General features: G+C 30.6%; 4 protein-coding genes across 8 annotated transcripts; 3 read left to right on the forward strand and 1 right to left on the reverse strand.

Annotated features, from left to right (window-relative positions):
• Positions 1 to 6,350: 6,350 nt before the first annotated feature.
• LOC101513795 (MICOS complex subunit MIC10) lies at positions 6,351 to 9,199 on the forward strand. 5 transcript variants are annotated; one of them, XM_004499277.4, is made up of 4 exons: positions 6,351 to 6,724; positions 7,271 to 7,507; positions 8,156 to 8,295; positions 8,921 to 9,199. In XM_004499277.4, the coding sequence occupies exons 2-4, from the start codon at positions 7,375 to 7,377 to the stop codon at positions 8,939 to 8,941; spliced, it is 294 nt and encodes a 97-aa protein (XP_004499334.1). In that variant the 5' UTR covers positions 6,351 to 6,724; positions 7,271 to 7,374; the 3' UTR covers positions 8,942 to 9,199. The 5 variants fall into 5 exon arrangements, with proteins under 5 accessions (XP_004499334.1, XP_073223818.1, XP_004499332.1 ...); XM_073367717.1 differs by having other exon boundaries at positions 6,438 to 6,762; positions 8,584 to 9,010; XM_004499275.4 differs by having other exon boundaries at positions 6,438 to 6,724; positions 8,584 to 9,010.
• A 9,156-nt stretch (positions 9,200 to 18,355) lies between these two features.
• On the forward strand, positions 18,356 to 20,133 carry LOC140919913 (uncharacterized). Its single transcript, XM_073366878.1, has 2 exons — positions 18,356 to 18,750; positions 19,484 to 20,133. The coding sequence occupies exons 1-2, from the start codon at positions 18,356 to 18,358 to the stop codon at positions 19,497 to 19,499; spliced, it is 411 nt and encodes a 136-aa protein (XP_073222979.1). The 3' UTR covers positions 19,500 to 20,133.
• Positions 19,616 to 21,005, forward strand: LOC140920138 (protein MAINTENANCE OF MERISTEMS-like). The gene is made up of 3 exons (XM_073367471.1): positions 19,616 to 19,748; positions 20,049 to 20,155; positions 20,343 to 21,005. The coding sequence occupies exons 1-3, from the start codon at positions 19,616 to 19,618 to the stop codon at positions 21,003 to 21,005; spliced, it is 903 nt and encodes a 300-aa protein (XP_073223572.1).
• Positions 21,006 to 21,389: 384 nt separating this feature from the next.
• Positions 21,390 to 22,328, reverse strand: LOC113786270 (uncharacterized). The gene is made up of 3 exons (XM_027333635.1): positions 22,284 to 22,328; positions 21,470 to 21,850; positions 21,390 to 21,395 (listed from the first exon to the last, which is right to left on the reverse strand). The coding sequence occupies exons 1-3, from the start codon at positions 22,326 to 22,328 to the stop codon at positions 21,390 to 21,392; spliced, it is 432 nt and encodes a 143-aa protein (XP_027189436.1).
• Positions 22,329 to 23,691: the final 1,363 nt, after the last annotated feature.

Genomic DNA, 23,691 nt, shown 5'->3' on the forward strand with positions numbered 1-23,691 from the left:
TAATTCAAAATATATGTTTAATTAGCATTATTTTGTAGGGAATAAGAGTTGTAATTTTATTCTACAAAAATATACTAAGAAGAAGAGATAATCAAATTCAAAATAAAGAAACATTTTCTAAGATGGATTAGTTCATGTAATATTCAAATGTTTCCTTCTCAAATTGAAAATAATACAACATACTCAAATTAATTTTACAAGAAATACAAATGAAAGAATTAATGATTTAATATTCTTTATGTAGGTTCTTTTTTCTCTTTTATCAACTTAAGAGTTCTCCTTCTTCTTAGTGTGAGTTTTTAAAAAGATCTCATCAAATGTGAGTTTTTAAGATGAGAGCCACATTTCAGCAGTAAAGGAAAACAACAAAATGTTCCAAAAAATAGCTTTATGCATTCTCAAACTACAACACAACAAAATAATAAAAATAACAAATAATAGGCATGTCATTGACCCAAACAATAAATGGCTATACAATGAAGACTTTGACATAGAAAGTGTAACATCTGAATGGTATATTCAGCGATGGATATAAATCCACCAATATAGACAAATCCTCTTTTAGAAGAAGCACAATTTTTCTTAGCTCAATTTGATATCTCTTTATACGAAGGATCCATCCATATCTTCTCAAGATCATTCCAAACACTTTCGCCGATCCAAGTTGGACAATTGCACTTCTTTCTCACTTGCATCAATATCTCAAACAAACACATTGATCCTTTTGTATTGAAGATATTCTTAATCTGAAAATTGCGCTCATGCAACCAGACAACTTTCTCCTGCAACATTACATTACAAATAAGTTATAATGTAATAATTAGTATTCACACAATAGTTGAACTCATTAACAGGATGTATAACATAATCTTACATCAAACTTGTCGAACCAGCTTTCCAAAGTTAATTCTAGGATTGCTCCCCAACTAGGATACATACCAATATATTGTGATGTAATGACTGAAGTGAGGACTCTCGAGGCCACCCTACATGATTACCACCTGCAAACAAGTTATAAACAACATAAAATATAATAGTGTATGTACATTCCAATTTATTAAGAAGTTATAGATATATATTACATATCTATACATTTATATTAAAAAAATAACTTGAAATGAACCCTAAACCTTATGTAGTAATGAGAATTTAATCAGAATCAATTACGTACCATCGACAAATCATAAAATCTTGAGCATCATAATATGGGGACTCATCATTAATCTATTCCTCGTTGCCCTCGTCACCCATATATATTTTGGAAGTCATACATATGACCAAATACATCATCGATCATATGTTGTATTAACGTAAATGGATCATCGTTATTCATATATTCCAAAGCGTGTTGTTTTACTAGCATTTAAGTTCGATTCGCCCTTATCAATCAGATGCAAATGAGATGAACAAAAAAAATCCCTTCATAGTATTTTGAAAAACCTTGATATGGTTTGTATTAATACACTAAAAATATATTTCAATAATATTTATGTTAAAAAAGAATATTTCGTAAAAAATAGATGGGACAAAATGAATAATAATATTCAAATTTATGTGATACTTGATTATGTAATTGCTAAAGTCTACTGGTTGAACAATGTCTCTTTTTACGATGAGGTATAACAAGGAATCAATCTCACAAATAGCATCATCTCCATTGTATATTCAAGAAGTTGATTTTATAGTAAAAAAAAAAATTCAGTGTTTTAAATTTAAACCGGTTATTATACCGGTGAAAGCTAAATAAGTCATGATTGATCCGTTAGAAGACCATAGTTCAATTGCGTGCCACCTATGCCAATGATAATGAAAAATATATTTTTAATATTGCATAATGCAGTAAGTAATAAACTGACAAAACCATAAGTAATCAAGTTATTTAATTTTTTTTTATTAGACCTAAATATTACACAATGACCATATTATTTTATCTCTTACAAGATAAAAAAAAATTAATAAGAATAAGCTAAAAATAAAAACCTAAATAGCTACAATTGTAACTTTCAACTTGCATTAAAGTACACAATAATTTTGATGAAAAATGATATCGTAGAATGATTACAAAGATAATAAAAAATAAATAAATAAAACTATAATGTTCAACACCAGTCCTCACAGGTTTTGAACCAACGACTTGAACGGTTTACTAGTTTAGAATTTATGTTTTCAACTCTCTTGTTTTACAATGAAGTACGGTTGATAAAAAATGAACATTATCAGGCAAGGTACAAGTTACAAAACCTTTCAAAGGAACAAAAAATGATGTTCACTCACGATTCTACACATCTATGCAAATTCCACATAGTAATCAGCTTTAATTACTCCAATTCAAAATATACCCAAGAATAATAAAATCCCATATGAAAGATGTGTCAGGGAAACATCAAAACTGCCTGTACGAAATATGTTGACTTGTGGGACCCACAATCAATTGTCATTTTTGTATTATCCATGTTACAACACTTATTATAAATGACAAGCGAAAAGGACATCAATCCAAATTGCATGTGGATGTGGAACACAAACGTTGTATATAACACTTTCCATTTGTTGTAAAGATGATGATACAACTGCTAGACAGACACACGCAAAACATTTAAGGTTCACTACAAGGGAAAAAAAAAACTATTTTCCGGCAGTTAAAAAGGGGTCTGCCGCTGTTACAACCGCGGTCGTTTGATCTTTGAGACGATTCTCCCATTGTCACAGATTCATACATTACGAGATTGTTTTGTGAAGGTTAGAAAAACCGTAGTTTCATCTGTCGTAAATATTTTCAACTACTGTCGTTAACGTTTACATCAGCGATAGTGCAAACACCAACAACAGTAACCACATTCCCTTCAGTAGTACTGTATGTTTGCTGTGAAGCATCCATTCCATGACAGAAACCACCAGAATCATGCTTAGTTTTGATTCTTTTTCACACGCACAATTAGAAAATGGACAACTTAAAAATAGAGGAAATGAAGATTGGAAGTGAAAACACAAGAATTGGTTCATTTAAAAGATTCAACGCATTGTAAGGAAAAAGGTTTATCCAAATATTTATAATTTAAGAAAAGATGATATCCACAAAACAAATATTGATAGCAATAAAAATATGAAATTGTCCTTATAAAAAATTGCCACATCAGCATTTTCAAGGATAACTTAATAATTTACCAAAGCTCAATCATTTTAATAAGTATATACTTTGGTATTTTTGTGAATATCAACTTTTCTTTTAAGTTATATTTGGATATACTGTGACATAAATGAAGGTTTTCTAAACCGAAATAATTTGATATTTCTTTAATTAAATTAAAACTCTTTAATTAATTTTTTTATTAGTCTTTTATTAAATTTAAACAATTAAGCACAATAAATTTGTTTACTGCAAAATAAAATAAAAGTATAAAACCTAAGACAATGCTCCCAGAGAAAAGGGTTGTCTAAGATTCACCAAATCTTTTTTTTTTATAAAACCTAAAACAACGTTTGTCATAAAAGTGTTGTCTTGTGGATTATCCGAAACTTTTGTGTTTTCTAATATATATGACAATTATTGTTACTTTAAGTAGTTGACTCGATGAGTAGAAAATATTAATTACTCTGATGACTCATCGTTGATAACGAGACAAAAATAACTCGTTGTTAGAATTGTCAAAAATACTGGTTAATTTTATTTTGAAATAGTTGAGAAATATATTCATCTTTTACGTTAATTAGAGGGATTTAATTATTAAATGGATGTGTTGTTAATAAAATGTCTATCTATGACTTAATTTTTCTTGATTATTTATAAAGTGATTGATTGTAAACTTTAGATAGTGTTATTGAGTTATTAAAGTTGTAATTCTTATAGATATGAAATAACTTATTAATTTAAAGATTGCTATTTTTGTGTTATTTATGTAAAACTTGTTAAGTGTTTGATAATATGATTTACATTTTATTTTTCAAGAAGTAAAATTAGTATTAGTAATGTTTTGTTTAAAAAAAATAGTTGAAACGACCTTGAACTTGAAATATGATTTATTTCACTCAACTAAATGCAGCAAGTTATTACTAACTAAGTCTATATGTAGGGGTATATACGGGTTGGGTTAAGCCAATTTTGACAAAAACCGATATCCAAATCGATATCATTAACTTCCAACATTTACACAAATCACCCATGCTATTTTCCAACATTAACTTCAGTTTCCACTGAGCTGACTCAACCCTATAATAAAATTTTACAGTCACATTAGAAAATATAATGATATTCAACAATATATAATAAAATGACATTATATACCTATTAGTCGTTGTGTTCCCCAAATGCATCACTTGATTTGTCCATGTTTCAACGAATCTTTCCTTATGTGGAGTCAACCAAGTTTCTTTTACATAATCAACAAACACTTCAGAATCAACACATGATTGTTCAAACATGTGCAACCGCATGCTATAATATTTTTCATCACTGCAATATATAATGTCTTTCCACATATTGAATACCAACTCTTGTCTATCCTTTGAGACATATTGTTTGCATTTTGCTCCAACATTTTTGTCGATATGAAATCGACAAAGTAAATTAATAGCATGTGGAAATACAATATCAACTGCATTCATTAACGCAAGATCTCTGTCTGTCACAATTACTTAAGGAAATTTATTTTGTGTAACAAATAAATCTCTTAGTCTCTCTAATGCCCAACAAAAGTTTTCTTCCCTTTCACATTCCGAATAAGCAAATCCAACTACAAATGTATTCTTTGTTGATGTCATACCAACAATTTCAAGTAATGGCATTCTGTATTTATTGGTTTTGTAGGTACTGTCCATAATCAATACAATCGGAAACAAATTCAACAACTTCACTGAATCTGGATGCGCCCAAAAAATATCTCTCATAACATCGGAGTCTTCACACATTCTATTCCAACACACATATTTTGCATCTTCAATTAACTTGAATAAATGTTGCATCTCTGTTCTATTACCTCTCATCAAGTAATGGCATTCTGTATTTATTGGTTTTGTAGGTACTGTCCATAATCAATACAATCGGAAACAAATTCAACAACTTCACTGAATCTGGATGCGCCCAAAAAATATCTCTCATAACATCGGAGTCTTCACACATTCTATTCCAACACACATATTTTGCATCTTCAATTAACTTGAATAAATGTTGCATCTCTGTTCTATTACCTCTCAAGTGCAATCGAATAACACTCATTTGTTTATATATTTGTGAGATCTTAGTAACATTACTATTATCTCGGTATTGCAATGAGAGTAATATGTGTCTCGGTGCAACATTATATTTTGTTAAGTCGTGAACATGTTTTCTTTCTTCATCATTTAAGCGTCCAACATATGCATGCCCTTCCAAAATATCAGGTAATTCATGGTTGTGAATTCCACAAATTACTTTAACTATCCATCCTGAACCATCTTTTAATGGTTTTGATCTAAGCTTGAAAGGACAATCACACTTTTTTGTTGAACTTCGAGTTGAACTAGCAGCACCCTTGTATTTTGCTCCTTTGTCACATCCTAATATTAATTTATTTCTCCTTCCTTTCTCTCCTGTTTCTATATTTGATCTTCTGATAATAACAGTAACTTTATTTTTTATGCCAATTTCTTTTGCTCATTTCACAATAGCGTCCCTTGAATCAAATATCTGAAGTAAAATAAATTATAATTAATCACCATAATATATTTTTACAATATTAATATTACTTATATTTATTCATACCTGATTTGTGTCAAAATATTTGTAGTATCGACGCATGTTTTATCCATTAATAGTAACGGTTCATCCATATATGTTAACATTTAAATTAAATAAAAAAAAATTAAAGAATTAAATTAGAAAACATTGTTCTGTACTGGAAAACTTGGGTAGGAAGTTTTCCGGAAACAAGTTATGTACCGGAAACCTTGTGGCTGAAGTTTTCCGGAACACATACCAGAAAACTTGTGTCTGAAGATTTCCGGTACACAAGTTTTCCCTTCTGTACCGAAAAATTTATTTTTCAAGTTTCCCGAAAGTATGTTGCATACCGAAAAACTTACTTTTGAGTTTTTCGGAAGTTACCGGAAAACTTCAACCTTCCGGCAATCTTTTTTATTGCTCCGGGAATGACAAAATGGTGAAATTTTTTTTTAACTTTTCATTGTGTCAAATAGTCAAAAAAATTTGAGGGTATTTTTGGCATTTTGAAATTATTTTGGGGGTACAGGGCTAATTTGGGGTGTACAGGGTAAATTTTTCTTATTTATTTACAAAACTTAAGCCCATTGCCTTATAAAAAAACACTAAGCCCACTACACACAAATCTAGCTTAATTTTTTAGAAAGTCCAACACACAAACACAACCCTAGTTTTTTCTCTGTAGCCGCCGTCACTCCATTCTATTACTATTTCTTAGTTTTTTTTTTTTTTTCTTTTTTTTTTTTTTTTTAAAATAACATTTCAACGAAGTGTTGAAATAATCACACAAAAATCCCTTCGTCTCTCTCACCCAACTTTTTGCTCCCTCGCTCTATCTTCCATCATTTCCCGTCTTCTCACGTTCTCTCCCCCCACTCCTTCTTTATCTCGCCTTCCTCGTTTTATCAATCTCGTCTCCCTCTAAAAATCCTCATTTCTCTCATACATGCAACAAAGTCCAAGACACTAGAAGACAAAATCGAACGACCGCGACGGACAAGTAGAGGAGAGATACAAAATCGGTGCCGGGTTTAGATCACTTTTTTCTCTCTTGTTTTTGTAGATAAGTTTTTGTTTGTAGATTATTGATAGATTTCGTCCTGTTAGTATTTTATTAGTTTTCTCAGATCTATTTTTTCTTCATATTTTGTGTAGACTTCCATTTTGCAGTGACTAATTAGTATATGAAAAACATTTTTCAATCATTTTCGGAGCTCTGTTATTTTATTCCATTTGTTGTAGATCGGTATCTTTATAATAGGTTTTTTTAAATGCTTGTATTTTCTTCAACCTATTCCATTTATACATTTTAATCTTCAATTTTGTGTTAACGGTCATAATCAAGAAATTGGATTCCCTGATAATCCACATCAGAAATCGGATGAAATGAATCTTCAATTTGAGTATTGATATTTTTTATCTCTATTGTTAAGGTTCTTGATATTTATATATCCATAATAGCCCTAATTATTTACCATCACATTAAATCCCAAATTTTCCATGATTGCATTCATTGTTTTCAAATTTTTCGTTTATATTCTAACTAGATTTTCCCCTTTTTTATCTATCAATCAGGTATAAGAAATTCACAAGAATCGAGTTCTTTTGAATCTTAGGGTTTTACATATACAGAGTATTGTGATTTAATTTGGTGATCAACTCGGTCCATTCTCTCTCCGATGGCTGACAACAAAGAAATAATTCCTCCACACTATGACCTTGATGCCAAATGGGATGCCTGCCTTGATCTTACTGTCCGCCGCTTTGTATACTCCTCATTTGCTGGTGCATTTGGCGGTCTCCTCTTTTTCAGTTAGGACCCGCTCTCTCTTTTGATTCATTTTCTTTTCTGAATTGGATGCTTTGTAATTCTATTGTGGGTAATACTAGTGTTACACCTCATAATTTTATTTGGGGTTGATTGTGATAAAATATACAATTATGTCAAGAAAATTGATCAAATTTAAGTGTTTGTTTTAGTTGTTGTTATTATTATAAAGAGCCTACATACAAATATCCCACACACTCAAAACATTGATAAAAGAGAATGACAGGGTCGAACCAAGGCTATGCATACTTTTATTTTATGAGTTATAATTGAAGACCTGAAATATGACTTTTAATAAAATAATCTAGATATTAGGACGTAGTATAGTCTGTGGATAGCAATTTTCTTTAAACAAATCACAACAATATATTTGATTCGAAATTCGGTACTTATAATCTGCTAGTTATGCAGATCTGTTTATTATATAGAGTAATCTGTTAATTGGAGATTTAGATTGGGGTTTTTATGTCTTTTTATGATAGGAATAGTCATACAATAAATAAACTGTATGGGTATTTTTTGTGTTTGCAAGGTCTTCTCCCAAATATAATCTGCTACTTCTCCCAAATATAGTCTTGAGATTTTCCCAAATTATTTATGTGGATTTAATCTAGTTATTTTGATTGTACTAGGGAGTCCTCAGACTCGCTGGGCATCCATTGCTTTTGGTGCTGGAGTTGGAATAGGATCTGCATACACAGAATGTTCCCGTCTGTTTGATGGACCTCCAACCAAGCTATCACTCACTAAGGGCTCAGAGGCTCCTACTCAGGTGGGCTTTGTCTTTTAGTTTTTTGTTTATATATCATTTATGATTGATTCATGTATATGTGATATGTTGAGAGCTTCGAGATGGTAGAGTCATAGGTTAAGCAATGCTTACTTATTCCTGTATAACTGAAATCGGCCATGGTAAAAATGAGAATTAAAAGATGATATGGATGCTGAAACAATCTATAAATTAGATCACTGTGCATATGGAACCTCCATTTTTGAATTTTCTATTCGTTATCATTTTTTGGGTCAAATGAGATTCAATATAAACCAAAATTGGCAACAGGGGAAATTTCCCAGGAGCTCAGCAATAATCTAAGATACACATTCAACTTTGGGTTATATGGAAGTACGTGTGCTAGTTATGTCTGCACGAGGAAATGAATTATACCTCTAATTTCTCATGTCAAGGGTGTGTATTGAAATCTGTCATCTTTGGTTATGGGAATGAATATGGGCATAAATTGCACTCACATAAAACAGTTAACTAGTTTAAGTGTTGTAATATTTAATTTGAGTGTCAGCAGCCCTGGTTGGTGTAGTAACTGGCAACTTCGGCTATATATGTATTTAACGAATTCGGTTGAGAATGTAACTAGCATATTTCATTATTTTGTTTCCAGAATATGCAGGATTCCGAGTAGATGCTACATTGGATCCTAGTTCCTGGATAGTGAAACAGAACATAGTCGTGGTTCCTTTACTCTGTTATAGCTATTGAAAATGTTGCACTGCATGATCATAAATTAACAGTACATCACCCATGGAAATTCATTTCCAAGCTGTTATCCTTTTGTTTTCCTGAAATCCTGAATAAAACAGGTGATTTATTTAACAACTTAAGATTCTGATTATATGTTTGCTGACATAGAATCCTATCTACTATGTTTTTGCATTCCTAACCGTATGTGTGCATTTTATGCTTCAATTAATTGTAAATTTATATATATAATGTCAGTTTTTTAGCGACATTAATTATTAAAATACATAATTGAAATTTATAAAGTATTTAGCTTTTGTTAATCACGGTAGTGGCAGAAGGAAACTGCTACCTATATTATAAAATAGTTTTTGTTAATATAGGCATATGGTGCGGATGTTTCAGATTTTTTCAAACTAAAAATTATTTTTATTGTTTGAAGAATGTATTTTTTAGATTTTTGAAAAATTATTGTTAAAAAAATAATTGTTTAGTTAAAAATAATAGTAGGTTTTTTTGCTCTTGTTATAAATGAGAGAGAAACATGTCACAAAATTTAAAAATATGAAACTTAATTCGTTTATTGGAGAAAATAATGTAATTACTCTTATTTTTTGATGTAAAATGCTTTTTATTTGAATTATTTTATTTTTTTGTTTTTTGATGAGTACTTAAACTACTGTCTTAAGTACTATGGATAATCAAACTATGATGGCAAAGATAAAAATTAATGTATTTAGAAAAGTCACCTCCTTTATAATAATTTTGTATTTTAAAAAAATTACTTTTTTAAAACCAAATACAAACAAATAAAGAATCATTTAAAATAAATATTTAAAAATTATTATACTAAAAATTATTTTTATTTAAGGTTAAACAAATGCAGGCGTAATAAGATTAATGGGTTCGAAGTTGTCTTTTATCTTTAATGATTTTTATTTAGTTATAATTTTTTATATTTTAATAACTGAATTTCGATAAAATTCTCATCTCACCTACTTTAATTGGGGTGCATGAATTGGTTTTCTTAAAATTATATTTTGGTGGTTGTTGCGCATTTTACAGTCTTCTATGGCGAATGATCTCGAATCCGTTGGTGAGCGTTTTGTTTTCCTTCCTCTCTAAGTTGAATTGTTTTTGTTGGTTTCGATGGTTGAGTTCATAATAAACTATACATTCAGACTATAATTAAAATCTATTAGTATTAATATAAAAGAAAATATATATAATTTTGTGTCGCTTAAATATGCTATTTAAGTAATAACATTAAGTTAATATTTTAAAGAATATTTTGAAAGAGATCACAAATTGATATTGTACAAAGAAGTGAGAAAAACCAATTTTTTTTGAAATAATTTTTACGAAGACGTAATTTTTTTGACCATAATGATCTAACTTGCATTTAGACCATAATTTTTTTTTGAAATTGTACGAAGACGTGAGAAAAACCAATTAAATATACATCCATACACATGCTCAGCCTCAGACATGTACTGTAAAATGTTTACATGTGTTCAACGGTATCAAATATATGATAGGTAAAATACGGTATCAAATATATGATAGGTAAAATGGTAGTTTGTTCTTGATGTTTACATGTTAGATATTGTTGGAAATGATAATGCTTTAATGAAAATTTATTGAAAATAATGATGACATTTTTAACAGCTAGTGTTGTTGTGAATTGAAAAAAATGAAAAAGTCCCACATATAAGGATATCATACACTAGTAGGATATATAAGATGGAGGTATGAGACTTGGAGAGGGCCCCAAGGGGTACCCCAATTTTGTGAAAAAGAAAGAACGCAAACAAATGAACCACCACACACGCGTCAATCAAAAGCTCGCCTCTTAAAGATAGCGATCTGATCTTTTTCACATCTGATATTTTTCGACAAATTGCAAACAACACCACTTACAGAAATGACAAACATTTACGAGGAAAGCCACCATAAGAGCAAAATCACTTTCTATCATATAAAATATGCAAGCCTTCTAACAAAGAAAACTGGTAGATAAGACATTGGATGTTGCTTTACATCAAGAATTATTCCTTTCTAATAATTCTTCAACTGTTTTAAGAAAGTAGTAATTTTTAAATTGAACAAAATTATTATTTTTTCTCACCTGATGTTTGTTCTCATGGTGGTTGTGGTTCCAGGAGAAGGTACTCCCTCACTGATTGTCATTGTTGGCATGTCGTCCATTGCAAAATAGCTCTTGCTCTTGCTGCTCCAACTGCTCTAGCCCATGCTGCTTCCGCTCACATCCAAGCCGATTCTCCTACTAAGAATTGAAAGTAAATGTTTTGAATATTATTCCAATGTACTACGTCTAGAAATAATGAAATAAAATAAAAATTCTGCTGCATCCATATCTTTAAGTTAAATTTGAATTGGCGTGACAAAAATGTTTTAAAGTAATTATTAAAAAAACACAAATCCTAATTTGAGATGGAACTAAATATCCAAGAAACAGATGATAATTTGAGGTAAATTGAATCTTCAAAAAACAGAGTAACATAGGAGGTTGGAGGTTGTATGGAAGCTTTGGAACGAGGAGCAAAACCCACTTGAGGTGGTAAAGCTTGATTTGAGGTAAAGTTTGAACTCTATTGGTTGTAATAATTGATATAGTACGAGTGAGACAGTTGAGAAAAAAAGAAACAATTTGAGAAAGTTCAATCTCATTTACGTTTGTATTTTGGGGTGAAGAAAAATGTCTAACCATATTGAGTCTAATAAATGAACTAAATAATGTGGATTCTGCACCTCTTTCTAAGTCACCACCCAAATCTTCTAAGCCATCCACTCCACCCTCAAAATCCTTTTTACCACTTCCAAAATGATTATTGAAGCTCAAGAAAGTTCAAGAAAGTTAAAACTGACAAACCAAGAACGTTAATCATTCTCCGTTTTTCTGCACAGAGACAGCAACTCTGTTTTTTTCTGTTTTGATCTGCAATTCATCTCCAACCTTCTCTAGCTACACTCAAGACTCAAGACAGATAATGTACCATCCAAGATCAATGAAGAAACGTCAAGAGCACTTTCTAAGAAAAGATAGAAATGCTTTAAATGCTAAACCATTAAAAGTCAAAAAGCTATTTCAAACAATGATTATTTTTATTCTGAAATAATGTTTCAGTCAAAAAGCAAAGTCTCTCCAACAGCTCTTGTACCTTCATTCAAGTACATCTACAACCTGTAAATAGATGGCCATTATCCCGATTCTAAGCAAGAAATTCAAGTGCTTCAATATCCATAATCAATCACATACATACTTGAAATTCTGCAAAAACAGAGGCAAATCATACTCACTGATTTCTGCGAAACAGTTGCTGGTTTTTACTTATCAAATAGTTTGCACAATTATCATTAGATCCTTTGTAAAGAATCAATTCTCAAACAAGAGTTGAGAAATTTCAGATTCTGTCAAAACAATCAAATTGTAAAAACTCAAACTATAAGAGTTTCTTGATAGTTTGTTTTAAGATTACTTCCTATCAAGGTTAGATAGGTGCTGGTATTGCTTTCTGGGCAGAAAGCATTAGAGGTTGAAATAGATCAAGGTTGATCTAAGACTAGGTGTTGTAAGTTCAAGAAAGCTCTTTTACACTTAGTGGAAAATCTCACAGTGTGAGGACTGGACGTAACCCACATTGGGTGAACCAGGATAAAATCCTTGTGTGGTATTCTCTATCCTATCTCTCTATTTATCATACTGAATTAAGTAAAACATAAACTGTTTTTCTCTTTTTACTTCTTTTTTTTTTTTTTTTTAATTTAATTTTCTTTTCTTTTTACTTCTTTCTCGTTCTCTATTTCTTTATTTTTTTTGTTACTTCTTTTTTTCTGTTTTTTATTTTATTTTATTTTATTTAACTTTAGTTCTTTCTTCTGTTTCATTTTTTTAATTTATTTTTTGTTACTTCTTTTTCTTTTTTGTTTTTTTTCTTTCTGTTTTTATTTTAATTTAATTTTTTCATCTTTTGTTACTTAGTTAATTCTTTCTATTTCTTTTATTTAATTTATTTTTTGTTACTTCTTTTTATTTCATTTTTTCTTTCTGTTTTATTTTTTAATTTATGAATGTTTATGAGTTTGAGATGTTGTTTTATTATGCATGTTTATATAGTATTATTCATATAATTTGTTCAAAAAATCTCGGTATCCCGCAACCCGCTATCCCGGTTTCTGGGTTTGGCCGCGACGCGCCGCTATCTAGGATTGACTACCTAGTCTGAGACATATATATACAATGTTGCCATCTATCTAATGAATGTAGAGAATAAAGAAAAAATAAATTAGGAAATAAATCAAATCAGAGTGATTTGATTTTTTCCCCCAAAATACAAATAAACCTAAATATAAAATCATCTAATAAACACATTCATATCTAGGGATGAGAATAAGCTAGGTTGTCCGTCAGGGGGCCTATAGCCTAGCCTACGTATGGTCTAACTTGTTTAATAAAAAGGTTAGACTCAAATTATTTTTAAAGCTTATTTATTTAAATATGCCCGACTGTAAAAAACCTATTTAGGCCTGACAAGCCGACATATATATATATATATTATTAATAATATTATTTCTTATTTTAAAGTCTATCAATTAGACAATTACTTAATAGTCGTTCCATATTCGTTAGCCGTTTCATATTATCTCTGTTCTTTTTTGCCCCCGATCTTTTCAATCATATTATTATATAATTATTATACTATGTAAGATTTCCATATTTACTAGTTCAAAATCTTTTTTATTTTTATTTTTTTATCTTTGTATTACTTTAGTAAAGTTAACCTTTGTAAAATCTTTTTAAAATCTTCTAAAAACTCCATTGAAGTTGGTATAATTTTAGGTTTTATAAATAATAATAAAAACAGTATATGCGAATTTGTAAAAAAATAATTAAAAAAAATGCATAAAATAGTTTCAGTCCTTTTAGAAGTGTTTCAAAGTTGATAATAATATTAATTATATTATTATTGAATATGTTCGAGTTTATTTGAGAGATAATAATTGGTGCGTTTGTTGCAGAAAAAAATCTATTCTTTGAAACTAAAAATCATTTTTTAGGGTTTAAAGGGTGTTTGTTTCAAAAAAAATTTAAAATCATTTTGTTAGAAAAATCATTTTTTGTTTAACATATATACAATGGTATTGGTATCATGTAAATTGGTATGGATAGAACGTTTAGCTTAATATGTGTATAGGGACTAATTATTGATTCATTTTGTTTTTTTGTTTTCTTGGAAGGTTGTTGCAGTGCAAACTTGTTAGTTATTAAATTTGATTATAATTTTATTAGTTTTCCTTTTAAATAAATGCCTAGTTTAGCCAATTTAAAAAAAATGTAAAATATTATATTTAAATATTTTAATGTGAATAAGACTTTTAAATAGGTTTTTAGGCCTGATCAGACATTTAAAAAGGTCAGACCAGACCGAATAAAAAGTCTATAATGGGTCGTAGGCCAGACTTATGCCTAAAAAATTAATCGTAGACCAGACTCAGGCATGTAAACCAGACCTACATCTATTTTCTCTTTTATAATATGTCTATCAATTTTAACATTTTTGGTTTGCTCATGTTGAACATGATTTTAAGAAATGCTAATTGCTGCCTTGTTGTCGCAATACAGCCTCATTGGAAGATTTATAGGAAGTTTAAGCTCTTCTAAGATTCTTTGAAGAGCTCTTCACAAACACCTTGGGCCATTGCCCTATATTTTGCCTCAACACTGCTTCTAGCTACTACATTTTGTTTCTTGCTCCTCCAAGTAACTAAGTTTCCCCAAACAAATGTGCAGTAACCAGATGTTGACTTTTTATCCGTGATGGGCCCTGCCCAATCTACGTCAGTAAATACCTTAATTCCTTGTTGATCAATTTTATGGAAAACAGTCCCATTCCGGGGGAACTTTTGAGATACCTTATAATACGTTAAACAACCTTTAAATGTTCTTCGTGAGGTGAGTGCATAAGTTGACTCACTAAGATAGCAATAAAAGCTATATCTGGACGAGTATGAGATAGATAAATTAGTCTTCCTACTAATCTTTGTTACCGAGATGTATCCACTGGATCACTACTGCCATTACTACCAATTTTCTGATTAGGATCTATTGGAGTATCAGCTGGCCTACAACCCATCATCCCGATTTCTTTTAAAAGATCTAAAATATATTTTTGTTGTGATACAACAATCCATTTCTTTGATCTTGCAACTTCCATTCCCAAAAAATATTTTAAAGGCTCAAGATCTTTAATTTCAAATTCAGCAGCAAGCTTCAAATTTTTTATTTCATTAGAATCACCCTCGATGATAACAATATCATCTACATAAACGATCAATATTGCCATTTTGCCTTGAGAAGAATGTTTCACAAACATGGTGTGATCAATTTGGCATTGAGAATATCCATGCTTCTTAACAAATTGAGTGAAGCTTTCAAACTTTGCTCGAGGTGACTGTTTCAAGCCATAAAGAGACTTCTGAAGCTTGCAGACCTTTTGGTTGAATTTAAATTCAAACCCCGAGGGTGAATCCATATAGACTTCCTCCTCTAACTCTCATTTAAAAACACATTTTTTACGTCTAGCTGTTGTAATGGCCAATCCAAGTTAACAACTAAAGATAAAAGAACTCTAATGATGTTAAGTTTTGCAATAAGAACAAAAGTTTCTGAGTAATTAATTCCATAAGTTTGTGTAAAGCCTTTGGCAACTAGCCTGACCTTATAACTCTCTACTGATCCATCAACCTTGTGTTTTATGGTAAACACCCATTTGCACCCCACAGTTCTCTTTCCTCTAGGTAGATTCACCTTTTCCAAGCTTGACTTTTTATAAGAGCACTCATCTCCTCCAAGACAACTTCTTTCCACTTAGGAACTCTTAGAGCTTGTTGTATATCTCTTGGGATCTCTGTTTTTGTCAGTTCACAAGTAAAAGCTCTAAAAGTGGGGGACAACAATGGGTAGACTAGAATCATCAAAGGTAGGTTTTAAAGGGACGAAATCATTGGGAGCAGGTTTTACAAAGACAAGATTATTATGATCAAAATTTTGAAAGGGTACAATAAAATTAGAAAAACTCTTACCTGTTGGATCCTTGGATGTTTGGCAGTGTTGAGGTTCTCTTCTCTGTGACACCTTTTTCCTTGAGTATACGTAGTTAAAGGGTTGGATACCTTTGTAATCAATTTCTCACAATTTGTTTTTTCCAAATTGTTTAGAAAATCCAGATTTGCAATTTTTAAATATTGAACATCATCTTCTTCTATTATCCTCCCTTGAAGATGATCACCAAAAAAAGGAGTTTTGTCAAAGAAAGCGGCATACATAGTCACAAAAATCTTTTTGGAAATAGGTTCAAAACAGTATATCCAAATATTTTTAGGGGAAGAGTGTATGAAAGTTTATTATTAGGAAATAGACTTATGAAAACATCAAATGGAGTTTTGTAATCTAAAATTTTTGTAGGCATCTTATTTATCAAATATGTTCTAGTGAGAATTGTTTCTCCCCAAAGATACTTTGAAACCTTATTTTGAAACAACAATGCCCTTGCAACTTAAAGGAGATGTTTATTTTTCCGTTCAACCACTTCATTTTGTTGTGGAGTATCCACACATGAACTTTGATGAATGATACCTTGTTGCAGGAAAAATTCATGTAAGTGTTTATTAAAATATTCTTTTCCATTATCACTATAGATGATTTTTATTTTTACTTGAGATTGAGTCAAAATCATTTGGAAAAAACTTTTGAAGATACTTTGAACTTCAGATTTTGTTTTCATTATGTAAACCTAAGTTAATCGAGTGTGATCATCTACGAAGGTAATAAACCATCTTCCATTAGGAGTAGGGTCCCTACAAGGTCCCCAAACATCACTAAGAATTAATGTGAATGGACTAGATGGTTTATGCACCCGGGGAGAATAGGAAGAACGATGATGCTTTGCAAATTGGTTTATGGTGTTAGGATTTAGGGTATGGGGTTTTGAGTTTAGGGTTTTAGGTTTAGGGTTTCAGGTATTGGGTTTAGGATATAGGAATTAGGGTTTAGGATTATAATAACATATAAAAAAATTCAATAGTCAAATAAAGATGTATTTATTCCTTTATTTGATATCTCTGTTTTTATTAGGGTGTTATGGTTTAGGGTATGGGGTTTCGGGTGTAGGGTTTATGGTTTAGGATTTTGGATTTACGGTTTCGGGTTTAGGATTTCGGGATTAGGGTTTCAGGTTAATGGTTTAGGGTTTCAGGTTTCAAGTTAAGGGTTTCGGGATTAGGGTTTCAAGTTTCGGGTTCAGGATTTCTGGTTTTAAGTTTAGGGTATGAGGTTTTGGGTTTAGGTGTTCATGTTTAGGGTTTAGGGTTTGGGGTTTAGGAATATTTTCGTTGGGAAATGCAACTACAAAACGAAGATGATAATTCTAATATATAATAAAATAGAGTTGTCAAATAAATATTTAATTATTACTTTATTTGACAACTATATTTTATTATATGTTATTACTATATAACGAAGATAATAATAACATATAATAAAATAAAATAGTCAAATAAAGATGTATTTATTACTTTATTTGATATCTCTATTTTTATTAGTGTTATGGTCTAAGGTGTTAGGGTTTAGGGTGTACGGTTTTGGGTTTAGGTTTTTGGGTTTAGGATTTCAGGATTAGTGTTCAGGTTAATGGTATAGGGTTTCAGGTTTAGGCTTTCAGGTTTTGGGATTAGGGTTTTGGGTTTTGGGATTAGGGTTTCAGGTTTTGGGTTTAGGGTTTAAGATTATTTTCGTTGGGAAATGCAACTACAAAACGAAGATAATAACAATATGAGAATTGTACTGTGCACCCCCCCCCAATCATTAGGAAAAGACCATTCTTCCCCTTATTTCATCTATAAAACCCTAAAAAAATACATTTTCCTTTTTTCACCCATCTCTTCGAAACTCTGAAATATTCGATTCTCACACTCTACCAAAAAATCGGATCTTTCAAACATCCGAAGTGAAAAAGTAAGGAAACTTTCGAAACTTTTGTTGAATATGAAAGTTTTGAAATTCATTTTTTTCAGAAATTTTCAAACTTTCGAAACTTTCGAAGTACAAAAGATTCGAAAAGTTTCGATAAACTTGAAAGTTTCGAAGTACAAACTTTCGAAACTTTTGAACAATGCGAAACCTTCGAAACGTAAAAGTTTCGAATATTCTGAAAGTTACGAAAAAAAACGTTCGAAACTTTGAGATGCATGGAAAGTTTCGAAATGGTTTTTTGGGTTTTTTTAAATACTTTTCCATTTGTTTTTAATATTGATTTATTGATATATTGCAGTGCCTAGAATGAGAGGTGGGTTTGGTCAAATTATTCGTAACTTGATATGTGACAGAGGTGATGGTGTAGAGAGAATTCCACCAACAGCATCAAACAGACGACGCAACAAAGCAAATTGTCCAATTAGGCAGCGTCGTCGAAGACAAGAGGAGGTCCAAGATGATGATGTTGAGTCCACTGAGCATGCACATATGGAGGAGGATGTCCCTCAGCCTCCACAGATGGAGCAGGCCGCTAATGATATTCATGATACTTCTGCACATGTTGATGATGCTGATGAGTCGGATGATGCTGCTGATATTGATGATCAGGATCAGCAGACCGTATTTCTCGGAGGACCGACGGTGACATGTGTGTTAACACAGTACGAGCACACGTGGCTCGAAGACTATGGGAATGAGAGGTATATGTTAATTTATTTTTATATTTAATTATTTGTTTATTTATGTTTAAGTTTATTAAATTAATTGTATATTTATATATATGTTTAATTATTTGTTTATTTATGTTTAAGTTTATTAAATTAATTGTATATTTATATATATGTTTAATTATTTGTTTATTTATGTTTAAGTTTATTAAATTAATTGTATATTTATATATATGTTTAATTATTTGTTTATTTATGTTTAAGTTTATTAAATTAATTGTATATTTATATATATGTTTAATTATTTGTTTATTTATGTTTAAGTTTATTAAATTAATTGTATATTTATATATATGTTTAATTATTTGTTTATTTATGTTTAAGTTTATTAAATTAATTGTATATTTATATATATGTTTAATTATATTTATGTTTAATTTTAAGTTTAAGTTTATTTTATTAATTATATATTAATATAAATGTTTAATTATATTTATTTTTAAGTTTAATTAATTAATTGTATATTTATATATATGTTTAATTATTTTTTTATTTATGTTTAAGTTTATTAAATTAATTGTATATTTATATATATGTTTAATTATATTTATGTTTAAGTTTAAGTTTATTTAATTAATTATATATTAATATAAATGTTTAATTATATTTATTTTTAAGTTTAATCAATTAATTGTATATTAATATAAATGTTTATTTATGTTTAAGTTTATTTAATTAATCTCAATTGTTTTGTAATTACTCGCAGGATTGTGGATCATTAAAAGTAATTACTAACAGATTGAAACTGAAGAAGTTTGTCGAAGTTCCTCTGCCAGCTCCTGTAGAGCATTGGATTCAGGAATCTGGGCTGATGCATCTATCTTAAGGCTACCTCACTATGGCTGATGCTGGTCTTATATCCGCATTTGTTGAAAGATGGCATAGAGAGACCAGCTCATTTCATCTTCCATTTGGAGAGATGTCTATCACCTTAGACGATGTTGCTACTCTCCTTCACATCTCACCACATGGTAAATTTTTTGATGCACCTTTGAATATGAATACTAATAATGCTGCAAGAGCTGCACATGAGTACTTAGGTGCAAGATGGGAGGAAGCATGTGCTGAGATTAGTTATAACAAATGTGCCTAATAAAGATTGTAATGGTTGCGTGATTTATATAGCCGTCTCATTCAAACTAACCAGTTTGAGTGTGCGGCTAGAACGTATCTGTTGCATTTAGTTGGATGCACTATTTTCGCCGATAAAACGCATATGCTTGTTGAGACGAAATACATTACTCTTTTTATTGATTTACATCGTTGTCGAGACTACTCGTGGGCTTCCGCGACATTGGTTTTCCTTTATGACAAACTGGGAGATGGAGCTGTCCACGACACTCGACAGGTGGGAGGTTACATGACACTACTACTACAAGTAATTATTATGTTGTATATTAAGTTGTGTCATTTATTTATTTAATTATTAAGTTGTGTTATTTATTTATTTATTTATTAAGTTGTGTCATTTATATTAAGTTGTGTCATTTATTTATTTAATTATTAATTTAATTATTAATTTAATTATTATGTTGTGTTATTTTATTATGTTAATTATGTTCCAGTGTTGGATTTACGAGCACTTCCCTAGGATCTGTAAGCGGGGTGATAGAGGAGCGGTTTCTGCGCATCTTCCAAGAGCATGTAGGTGGACTGCAAAACATGCTGTTGAAGGTGGATTAATGGCATATCTTCGGAGACTTGATGCATTGTTGCTCGAGGATGTAGTGCTTACACCATATGATGGTGATCGAGCTAATCATCTGTTTGTATCGATTTCGATGTTTTCTGGATATCTTCGATGTGGTGGAGTCTTAGTCCCATATTTGCCAGAGCGATGTCTTCGACAGTTTGGTCGTATTCAGTGCATTCCGCGTGACGTTCCTCCGATGCCGGACAATATAGATTGGGTTTGGGAGAGTACTATGAGATCAACTGTAGAGACCCTTCGGAGACTATATCCTGTTGTGACTTTTCTTGGAGAGGTCACTACAGACTACTATGCATGGTATATTAGTGTTTCACATCCTCTGATTCTCCCTCCATTCACTGTTGCACATTCGAGTCCACATACTACTGTTGCTGCACATGCTGGTCCATCATCTTCTGCACATGCTGGTAGAGACCGTAGAGCAGCTGAGCTTGCAAATAGGGCCTTAGATATGGTAAGACCATTTAGTGAGATTCATGAGATATTAAGTGAATTATGCCGCTTGTATGACGATTAGTTATTGTGTTATGTATGCCCGAATATTTAATCGATAATTTTATATTGAGATATTTTGAGATTATCGAATGTGTTTTTATATTTTGAAACGTAAATGATAACGTAAATGATGACATGTAATGATAACGTAAATGATAACACGTAATGAAATACAATATATTAAATTATAATATTCATTTCATGAAATACAAGATATATTTTAATCTTCATTTAATGAAATACAAGATGATTTGCTAAATGATGGATCAATGTGTTCCCAATGCTTCATACGTGCTACACAAGCTATTTCCCATGTCTTTGCACATTCACTACAATAGTCTTTCCATTTTTGTGACGTAGGTGGCAAAGGACAATTAGAGTTCAATTTGATCTGAACAATAAAATATTAAACCTTAATTTAATAAACAATGCTAATATCATAAACAATGCTAATTAATTTAATTTAATAAACATTATAAATTTTACCTGTACCCAATGATTTTCATTGACGAATCCAATTGCTAGTAAACATTCTTTTGACGGCGGTGCTTTGTTTAGCGGAAATAATGTCATATTCAGATTATGAGACAACGACACCAATATGACATTAGATAGTGTTGCTATCACGTAACCCAAGTCTGGTAAACACATCCACTTATCTTGTCCTTGAGCACTCAGTCCTGATATTTTCAATGAGTTTCGCATTGATTCAACACTGTCATCGAACACATTGGCATAAAGGTCTTGATGTAGACGAATCTCTTTATCCAATTGTGTTCGAACTAAAGGCCAAGATTCTTCAGTCCAACCTAACAATGCTGCAGTTGCACGAAACTCACAATTTCCATCAGCCACTACATCTATTATCTCCTCAATATACAGATGTATAAGAGTAGGAAAATGTGTGTAAAATGGTTGTTTTGGAGAATATTGTGATGATTGAGATGGTTGCCTTGTTGAACGTTGAGATGGTTGCTTTGTAGATTCTTGAGAGGCATCAACATACTCCCAATATGAAGGATCACGAGGAGTATCAAATTCTTTCTTCTTTTTACTTGCTCCCTTGGTTCTCACCTTCTCTGGTGGTGCAAGTATTGATGTTGTATGTGGAAATACAACTTCACGCACCTTAGCCCTGAATATCCTTTGACTTACAATATCGTGTTTCTTCATGTACGCTTTCATTGCTTCTAACTCTTCTAAAAAGTCATAATCTGATAAAGATTCTTCATCCTCCAATTCATTCTCAAGGCTTAACTTTCTCCAAAAACATGAATGCTAGCTAAATGGATAACATTACCAGATATCTGCAAATTTGCCAACTCATAAGCACATGGTAATCCATGAGTTGTTGTGATTGAGCAACCACATATTGTTTTGTCAGTACCTACAATCTTCACTCTCTGCTACTATTTGTCAATTTTTTTAAAACATTTCCTTGATAAACTATGATGCAGACTTTGAAAGAATGATGAATTATGCCCATGCTCAACATCCTTGATGGTTTTCTGAAAAGAATATTGAATGATACATATTTAGTTCTTCAACATCATATTCACAGCATCCCAAATTTTACACAAATCACCAAAACTAGTTTGCAGCATATTTTTCAATCTCCAATGGACAGACTCAACTCTACAAATAAATTAAATAATAAAAATTAAAATAAATCACATAAACTAGTAAATCATATTTTCTAAAACAAACAAATCAAATTTAAAAATATCTGTTAGATGTTGTGTTCCCCAAATGCATCACTCTATTGGTCCAAACATTGATTAACCTTTCTTTGTAAGGTGTTAACCACGAATCTTTCACATAATCAACAAAAAGAATAATATCGGCACACACTAGCTCAAAATGTTGCAGGTGATGATCATACTCCTCCACACTAGTCGAATATACAATTTTTTTTTCCATAAATCCATTACTTCTTCTTGTCTATCCTTTTTTACATATTGTTTGCATCTTTCCCCCACATTTTTTTCAATATGAAAATGACATAGTGTAAGACCCATTATCATTTGTCTAGAATATGATAATTGGACCCTTACACCTTAATAAAACAGAGGTAATTAATAATGAATAGTAAATTAGAATCACCATCATAACTGAAAACTACATTCAGAAATATAGTTTACAACATGTTTAGTAGATTCATAAAATATTACATCTTGAAAACAAACTACGATTGTCTGATTACATCATAAAACCAAAAAATCAAATTCTAAGTCCAGGAGTTTGGAACTGATTTTCTGATGCTAATTTTCATGTCTCATGTTCTTCCAGCTGCTAAAAAAAATAATAATAATTGGGATGAGATAAAATATCTCAGTGAGCCCTATAAATAAGAGGAAAACAACCTCAAAGAGTTTCTTTCATAAAAGTGTATAAAACATACAAAAGTAGTTATACATCTCAAGAAGAAAAAAACAATCATTATTATTATTATTATTATTTTTATTATTTCCAGCTGCTAAAAAAAATAATAATAATTGGGATGAGATAAAATATCTCAGTGAGCCCTATAAATAAGAGGAAAACAACCTCAAAGAATTTCTTTCATAAAAGTGTATAAAACATACAAAAGTAGTTATACATTTCAAGAAGAAAAAAAACAATTATTATTATTATTATTATTGTTATTATTATTATTATTATTATTATTATTATTATTATTACTACTATTATTATTATTATTATTATTA

The sequence above is a fragment of the Cicer arietinum genome, chromosome 4, assembly GCF_000331145.2.
Source record: "Cicer arietinum cultivar CDC Frontier isolate Library 1 chromosome 4, Cicar.CDCFrontier_v2.0, whole genome shotgun sequence".
NCBI lineage: Eukaryota > Viridiplantae > Streptophyta > Magnoliopsida > Fabales > Fabaceae > Cicer > Cicer arietinum.

Bases quoted from the DNA above. Each gene is read 5' to 3' on its own strand.
- LOC101513795 (XM_073367717.1), top strand. From the start codon at position 7,375: ATGGCTGACAACAAAGAAATAATTCCTCCACACTATGACCTTGATGCC. The intron at 7,508-8,155 runs GTTAGGACCCGC...TGATTGTACTAG, and splicing joins TGGCGGTCTCCTCTTTTTCA to GGAGTCCTCAGACTCGCTGG. The intron at 8,296-8,583 runs GTGGGCTTTGTC...AATTGGCAACAG, and splicing joins GCTCAGAGGCTCCTACTCAG to GGGAAATTTCCCAGGAGCTC.
- LOC140919913 (XM_073366878.1), top strand. From the start codon at position 18,356: ATGAGAGGTGGGTTTGGTCAAATTATTCGTAACTTGATATGTGACAGA.
- LOC140920138 (XM_073367471.1), top strand. From the start codon at position 19,616: ATGGCTGATGCTGGTCTTATATCCGCATTTGTTGAAAGATGGCATAGA. The intron at 19,749-20,048 runs GTAAATTTTTTG...ATCGTTGTCGAG, and splicing joins CCTTCACATCTCACCACATG to ACTACTCGTGGGCTTCCGCG. The intron at 20,156-20,342 runs GTAATTATTATG...ATTATGTTCCAG, and splicing joins ACATGACACTACTACTACAA to TGTTGGATTTACGAGCACTT.
- LOC113786270 (XM_027333635.1), bottom strand. From the start codon at position 22,328: ATGGATTACCATGTGCTTATGAGTTGGCAAATTTGCAGATATCTG. The intron at 21,851-22,283 runs GTAATGTTATCC...TATATTGAGGAG, and splicing joins GGCAAATTTGCAGATATCTG to ATAATAGATGTAGTGGCTGA.